The sequence below is a fragment of the Morone saxatilis genome, unplaced genomic scaffold (genome assembly GCF_004916995.1).
Source record: "Morone saxatilis isolate NCDOM2014 unplaced genomic scaffold, NCSU_SB_2.0 Contig5, whole genome shotgun sequence".
Lineage (NCBI taxonomy): Eukaryota > Metazoa > Chordata > Actinopteri > Moronidae > Morone > Morone saxatilis.
In genome coordinates, this window is record NW_023340095.1 from 3,831,461 (window position 1) to 3,839,314 (window position 7,854).

Sequence of the window (7,854 nt, forward strand, 5' to 3'; positions counted from 1 at the left end):
ATTTGAATTTAGTGTTTTTGGTTGTTTCTGTGGTGTAGAATGAAGTCATCCAGGCTCTCCCCAAGCTGATCAAACTCAACCCGATTGTAGTGAAAGAGGTCTTCAACCGTCTGTTGGGCACTCAGCACAGTAAGAGTCACTTAGGTCTTCTCCTCGTGGATCTCTTGTATATTTATATTATAATATACGATCCTACGCTCACACTATACTATATTTCATATTCTGTTACTATACTATACTGTAATATATTATGTTATTAGCACAGGCAAACAGTAAGTATTATTACCTAATCATATTAATCTGCTCTTTGACTGCTCTTCTATAGTTTCTGTATTTACTCGTGTTCTTATTTTGGTCTTATATACCTCTAATTATTAAACTTTTCCTCTCTGTTTATCTGCAGTAACTGAACTCCCCCTCTAGGTGTCACTAGCTGCTTCACATTAAAAACACTTTATTCTCTATTTTCTTTTTACATGAAGAACCCAGCTCACAGATTTACACATTTTATCAAGATATAATATCATACATAACAATTTTAACAGGATTTGATGATTCCCTTGTTTCTTATTTCCTTATTTTCTGATGTATATGGTTTTATTTGAACTAACTTTCAGGTGAAGGACTTGATGTATTCTCACTGTTGTCTTTCAGGTGAGGGAAGTTCAACTGTGTCCCCTCTCACCCCAGGAGACCTGCTAATTGCCTTACACAACATAGACTCAACCAAATGTGATATGAAGTCTATCATAAAAGGTCGGTGCCAAAACCCTAAAACAGAATGTTTATTTAGCACATTTGTGTTTATTTTAGTGTTTCTGAACAGCAGTTGGTGCTTCAATATGTTGTTATTCTGATCTGTTTCTCCTTTTTGCCTTTATATTCACACCATCACTGACAGGTTTTAGAGTTTGATTCCAGCAACAACCCCCAGATAGTTAGATTTTACACAGGGTTACCATTAAAACTATATACTTCATGACATTGCTGGCTTAAACAAGTGTAAATAGATAGTATAGTATAGTAAATGTAATGCCAATGCAGTTCCTAGATGTTGAGACACAATATAGTGTGGGTAAATATAATACGTTGGTTTTCAGTTCCTCTCAGATGGATCTTTATTGTAAACTGTATATTTGGTTTTGGTCTGTAATATGTGACTGTTAATTCTGAAATAATATTTGTCCGAGCACCGAGTGGATCAGTCTCTGTCGCGTATGTTCGACAGCTGGTAATGAAACTGCTCTGTTTGCACTACAGCTACCAACCTGTGCTTCGGGGAGAAGAACGTGTACACGTCGGAGGTTTTGGCGGTGGTGATGCAGCAGCTGATGGAGCAGAGTCCCCTCCCCATCCTGCTCATGCGTACCGTCATCCAGTCCCTCACCATGTATCCCCGACTGGGAGGCTTCGTCATGAACATCCTGTCCCGCCTCATCGTCAAGCAGGTCTGCACCAAACTGCAGCCAAATATTCACCGATTCTACAGTCGTTAATATCCAGGAGTTGTATTCATTTGTTTTTATGTTGTTGTGTTTTTTGTCCTGTAGGTGTGGAAGTATCCCAAGGTGTGGGAGGGATTTGTAAAGTGCTGCCAGAGGACGAAGCCTCAGTCGTTCAGCGTCCTCCTGCAGCTGCCGCCCGCACAGCTGACCAGCGTGTTTGAACGCTGCCCGGAGATGAGAGAGCCTCTTCTACAGCACGTCCACTCCTTCACACCTCATCAGGTAAAGGGGCCTCTTCCACGTTTACTGAACAATCAAACAGTTCTGCTCCTCTTAGGATTCCTTATGTATGAACCGCCTCTGTGTTTCTGTGTAACAGCAAGCTCACATACCGGCCTCCATCATGGCAGTCCTGGAAGCAGATAAAAAACCAGAACCAAAACCTGTGGAGCCTGACGTGGAGAAAGAGGTAACTTATAAAGACATAAACATGACTCATGATGCCTGAAGCACATGTTTACTGCCATATATGGACATCCTTGAGTGATGGAGGTATTTATTCATAAGTTGTTGCCCCATCCTCTCTTTTTTTTCCATCATACAGATGGAACCAGCTACTGCCACAGGTGAAGAAGAGGCTCCCAGTGCTGCACTAGAAGAGTCCGAGACACCAGCTCAGGAACATCCAGGCGACACGAAGGATGACGAAGAACCAATGGAGCAAGAAGAGTCTGATCCTGTGATACAGGAGGAAACTGCTGACACGGTTTCCCAGGTGAGATCAAGTTACAATCAATTGAATTAAGTAAGCAGACCTTTCTATCTGTACTTGGATGTTAAATGTGTACAGCTCAGTAACCGACACTGGTCAAGGAAATCTGGTTCAGGAGGAAAATGTCATTTAAAGTCTGAAGTTCTGCTTATTAAATAGTTTACATGCATTCATTTAGATGCTAAAAAATATACAGGATGGCAAAATATGTAAGGTTGAATTCTTTTTAGACTTAAAAGTAACAAGATTTTTGGATTCATATGCAACATAATCAACAAAAAGCTACTCTATGCTGCCCCTGTTCATCTATTTTATTAACCTCGTACACTAATTTGTGTTCCTCTTCAGGTGGACTTGACGAAAGAAGAGGAGACACCACCACCATCATCTCAACCAGAGCCAGCTGAGGAACCGATGGAGGAATCTCAGCCCGAACCTTCAGACCTCCAGGAGCCAGAGAAAGATGTTGAAGCTGACGTCACCGCACATGAGGCTGGAAGCAGCAGCGAAGACGTAGAGTGACCAACAAAAGCACTCGAAATAAACGGACATTTCTCTCCTCTGCCCCACAGATGTTTAAGATTTCTTGTCAAGAAATATCTTTGTTCTTTTTTTGTATTTGTAGAAAACTGATTTTGAGGGGGAAAATGAAGGTAACTGTGTGTGTGAATGATGTGCGTTCATGTCATAATGCGTTGGCAAATAAATCAAGAAAACACTTTTTTACTGTCTGCTTCAGTTTTGTTTGTTCCACTTTTGGTTTGGCTTGAGATAACAGTGTTTGGCTTTGACTTTCAGGTTGTGGTCAGTAGTGTGGGTGCGGCATGTTTTACAGAAAATGTCAATATTTAAAAAGGATTGTGCAACAACATGCTCAAAATATGTGTTTTAGGTTTACAGCAAAAGAAGAAGACTCATCAGTAACTCTTAATAAGTGACAAGGGTCCATCTGTCTAAAACTGTAACTATGTATATTATTTTTACATTTTATTAAGTGTTATGAATTAGTTAAATACAATAAGTTTGCATACATATGTACAGAATTTAAATTGTGAGGGTCACATTGAGATCAGATAAAAAATGATTTTAACTGTATTGGACCAATATTTATGTTCATACACACAATACTCCTGCTCAATGTGCCTGAACACCTTTTTATTCACCAGCTGCTTCAATTAAGATAATAAAAACCTGCACTTGCTTCCCTGTAAAATCACCGGAAGAAGCCCTACTTTTACTTTGAAAATTAAAATCTCGCGAGAAGAGCCCTTTCCACCATTCTCGGTGGTTTATAACCTCTTTAGAGTAACCGACCAGCTCACACCGACAACACCGGTGAAATGAAAGCCGTAGTCCTCGCCGCCGGGTACGGAACCAGGCTCCAGAGGGACGTGGTGGCCGACAGCAGCGGGGAATTCGCTCACCTGTCCGGCGTCGCCAAGCCGCTGCTGCCCGTGGGACGGTGCTCGTTGATCTCCCACTGGGTGCGTTCACTGACCGCCTCTGGCTGTGTGGACTGCATCTATGTGGTTGTAAGTTGTTAGTACACAGTGGTGAAAACCTGTGAGCACGTTTATAACAGCTGTGCATTGTTAAAGAATGAACTAACCAAACAGTTTGAAGCAGTTAAAATGAACTGCATGACTTTATTTTACTGCATCAATAATAATAATAATCTAGTGTGTAATAAAGACATGACACTATAAAAGGAGCCAGTCTATATTATGAGTACTTTTTGCATATAAACTTTTTATTCAATACTTATTTTATTACATTAAAGACAGGGCTGCCACAATTAGTCGATTAATTATAGTCGTCAACTATTAAATTCCAACTACTGATAATAATTTTGAGTTCTTTTTTTAAAAGAAATAATGTCCAGCTTGTCTGATTTCAGTTTCTCAAAAGTGAAATGTTCTTGTTTCTTTAGTCCTCTGTGACAGTGAATTAAATATCTATGGTTTGTGGACATTTGAGGGAAACAGTAATCAACATTTTATGGACCGCACAACTAATCGATTAACTGAGAAAATCATCGACAGATTAATCGATAATGGGACTAATTGTTAGTTCCCTAATCCCTGATATAAAGGTATAAACCTCTCTTTCCTCTGCTCTCCTCTCCACAGACTAACGCTCTCTATCACGCTGCATTTGAGGAGTGGGCATCACATTTCACTAACGTCAAGATTCTCAACGATCAGACGAGAAGCAACGAGGTAAATGCATCTTTACAATGATTGTTTTCACTACTTGTGTCACATGTTTCCACCTGTAGAAAGTAGACTGTAGAAGTCCCATATTGCAGGTATGTGCTGAACAAGTCAGTCAGGGTTCCTGCAGGTTTGAACTGGTCAAATGTAAGACTTTTAAAGACCAGTATGAATGCAGTTTAAAACTATTTTACGTTCATATTGGGGAAGAAAGTGCAAAGGTTGGATCCATGTTGGTTCTGTTTAGTAGTTGTTACAGCATGATAAATACAAATTTCCCCCAAAAAACACATTTAAAAGACTGAAAACATTCAGTTCATACAAGTAACGTTATCTTTTTTAACATTTTTACGGCCTAAAATTCAGATTATAGGATTTTAACCTTTCTAAGAGAAGAGTTCTTCTCCCATGTTTGAGAATGGATTCAGGTTTCTTTAGACCAACATATTCTCTTCTATGATTAAACCTCTAAATCAAGCTCACGCTCTAATTCCTCCAGGGCCGTCTTGGTGCTGTGGCCTGCCTGCAACTTGCAGTGAAGCACTTCAAGATAGAAGACCACGTCTTGGTAATAGGGGGGTAAGTTGAATGAGACATCAGTACAAACATGCAGAGTTGTGGGTTACAGCTGTGAAATGAAGGCGTTTCTGCCAAACTGATGCATCTCCCTTTCTATTCCCCACAGTGACACGCTCTTCAAAGAAGATTTTAGCCTCAGTAAAGTGAAAGAGAGGTTTTCTGACCTGCAGGCAACGTGTGAGGACAGCTGTCTGGTGCTCTCCTACCAGTGCAAGGAGGAGGGTGAGTAGTTAAGGCTGATGGGAAGGGAATTAATCTACTGGTTTGGCCTCATGCTCACAATTAGTTCTGTGTTGTGTCTCTACAGAAACTCGTAAATACGGGATATTGGAAGTAGACGGTGACCTTCGCGTCCTCTGTATGAAGGAGAAACCTCTTCCTTCTGAGACAAAGTCGAGGAGAGCAGTAAGTTCCCCACTAACACTGAACAAAGCCTGCCAATAAAGCCTGTCTGTGTGGATACAAAAGATCTGAGCAAAAACACCTAAAAAATCGACTTTTACTCTGGAGAAGAGCAGCTCGGAATAAAGTCATCATATTAAATCTTTGGTTGAAAATCTTTGCAGTCAGTGATTGGTTCATGTTTCAGACTCATAGACATCAGCAGACACTTGATATCTTCCCTGATACTCTGCCAGCGCCGCCACAACAGTCATAATCTGATATAAGTAATAAATAACCTTATGTGCAGTGTTTGTAACGGACTGAACTGAATGTGACAGCTCGGACTAACAGACCGAACGTACCACTGAACTGAACAGTTTCAGAATCAGCCCTGGATGTGCAGCGTTGATGATGCATTCACTTACTGTTGTACATACTAAGTGACACTGAACAGTGATGTGTTCACTTACTAACACGTGAACCAAAGTGCGTTTGAATGGTGATACGTTAACTTACTCTTGTACATACTGAAAGTTTTAAATGATACATTAGTTTACATTTGTATATACTGAAGTGACTTTGACCTGTTTATGTAGCAAAACAAAGAAATGGTCATTTTGTCTACATGTACACTGTACGTTATTTACATTTACACTTAATGATGTCGTTGTCTTTCAGTGTCCCTGTTTCTATGTGTTTTCAAAGAAAAGCCTCCCACTGTTGGATGCATTCATTGAGGAGAAGAAGGTATATTTATTTACTGATCAAACATCCCGCATGTGATGTCAATTAAGAGTAAATTATATTTTTATTTCACTATTAAGCACAACTTTTTATTTCCACAGGAGGCTCGTATTGATGAGAGAGACGCCCCAGGGAACTTTGTGTCGTGGCTCATTCCAAGGTAATTTCTGCTGGACTCTGGGGAGTCTCCAGGTTTTACTCAGCAATGTTATCCAGATACTTTTGTAATCCTGCTTTGTGACAGTAAGCGGGTCTTCTTTTCCGTTTGATTTGAATCTATATAATACTTTTTATACATGAAAAACTATGTGGATACTCTGCTAAAATGAATCCACATTTTAAATTTATTTGTTAGTGTGTTTCTCAATAAATGACTTTTTTGTCGTTTTGTGTCTCTCAGGAAGCCAGTTTACGTTCATCAGATTTCTGGGCGTTTCGATGTTGGAAACCTGCCTTCATATGTTGAATGTGACCTTTACTTCAGAGAAAAACTTCAAGATGTCGAGTCTTACATGGTTTAGACAAACACCACATTTATTGTGCCACGTTAAAAAAGTATGACAAAAAAAAAAACAATCAAATGTGAAATCTTGGCCAATTTCAAGAATCTGTAACAGTAAATCAAGAATTTAAAATGTAAATATGTCTTTAAATATTAACTGTATGTAATTTTATATTGAAACTTTTCTATTAAAATGATTTTTATATTCTTTTCATTACAACCAATGACTCGTCTACCCAGTGAGGAGTCTTGTGCATTTGTCAGAGGCCTTTTCACGTCTGTCCTCCATCTTTGCGATGCGGGAGCCGAACTGCATGGCTCTCTTGGGCAGGACGGCTGATTGTCCGAGGCCCAGCTGCTTCGCTGCCAGTCTCAGGAGGAGTTTCTCCCCGACGCCGCGAGGAAGCGACAGATCTGCCTTCTCCCACACGGGCAGAGAATTCAAGTAGTTCACCACGTCCTCGTCCAAGTAGGGAAATCTGCAGATACCGGAGTAACGTTCATCAGATACTACGAACCGAACAATGGGGGTGAATGAAATCTCAAACTTTTTGATTTAAACACATATTTACATGTGGATATTCTACAGAACACACAACAACAAACCTGAGACAAGGTCCAATCAGGTACAATAAGTAAAACCACCTGTGTGAGTGAACCATGAAAGGCCTCAAAGCTACAGCAGGTAACTTAGAAGAATAACTTTTTGTTGTATTTACTGAAACAGACAGATATCACATCATGCTCTGGTTGTATGTGACTAGTAAACAGATACCACACTTGCCTCGCCTCTTTCCCATGGTCCCCTATCACTCGGTCATCTCTGCCCAGATTCCTGGAAGAGATCCTGCCCAGCTCCATTACCAGTTCCTGGATCAGTCCCTCGTATCCTGACACCTTAAATCGCACTCTGTGTCTGGAGTAACCCGCGAGCTGCTCGTCTGCTCCGATTCCCGTCAGAATCACCTGCAGACACCGAGCAGCGACACAGAAAAAGCAGGTCAATGTGGCTGTGGAGGACTCTGAAACATCTCTGCACTGCCATTTACTTTTGTTTTCTGAACAGTAAGAAAAATATGCACACATGCTATAAGGGATGCAACAAACAATTAGCTGACAAATTATCGATTCAATCGTCAATGATTTTCTCAATTTATCAATTAGTTGATAAAGGTGAAAAGTGAATCACTGAATCCCAAAGCCCAAGATGATGTC

General features: G+C 40.3%; 3 protein-coding genes across 4 annotated transcripts in view; 2 read left to right on the forward strand and 1 right to left on the reverse strand.

Moving 5' to 3' along the window:
- The window catches only part of sympk (symplekin), a gene marked incomplete at its 5' end in the record, with an annotated part of 8,901 nt that extends 5,957 nt beyond the window's left edge, over positions 1-2,944 (forward strand). The window contains 7 exon segments of the mRNA XM_035676755.1: positions 17-129; positions 655-756; positions 1,261-1,448; positions 1,551-1,727; positions 1,825-1,914; positions 2,050-2,220; positions 2,566-2,944. Coding sequence (XP_035532648.1) covers positions 17-129; positions 655-756; positions 1,261-1,448; positions 1,551-1,727; positions 1,825-1,914; positions 2,050-2,220; positions 2,566-2,739 — 1,015 coding nt within the window.
- Positions 2,945-3,483: 539 nt separating this feature from the next.
- zgc:136439 (uncharacterized protein LOC678627 homolog) lies at positions 3,484-6,694 on the forward strand. Of its 2 annotated transcripts, none has more exons than XM_035677033.1 (8): positions 3,484-3,749; positions 4,347-4,436; positions 4,930-5,009; positions 5,116-5,231; positions 5,317-5,414; positions 6,072-6,140; positions 6,239-6,297; positions 6,538-6,694. In XM_035677033.1, exons 1-8 carry the CDS (start codon positions 3,558-3,560, stop codon positions 6,656-6,658), a joined length of 825 nt encoding a protein of 274 aa, XP_035532926.1. In that variant the 5' UTR covers positions 3,484-3,557; the 3' UTR covers positions 6,659-6,694. The 2 variants fall into 2 exon arrangements, with proteins under 2 accessions (XP_035532926.1, XP_035532927.1); XM_035677034.1 differs by having other exon boundaries at positions 3,484-3,701.
- The window catches only part of asnsd1 (asparagine synthetase domain containing 1), a 2,873-nt gene continuing 1,655 nt past the window's right edge, over positions 6,637-7,854 (reverse strand). The window contains exons 2-3 of the mRNA XM_035677032.1: positions 7,424-7,605; positions 6,637-7,118 (exon numbers count right to left, since the gene is read on the reverse strand). Coding sequence (XP_035532925.1) covers positions 6,872-7,118; positions 7,424-7,605 — 429 coding nt within the window. The 3' untranslated portion in view covers positions 6,637-6,871. The remainder of the gene's footprint in view (positions 7,119-7,423; positions 7,606-7,854) is intronic.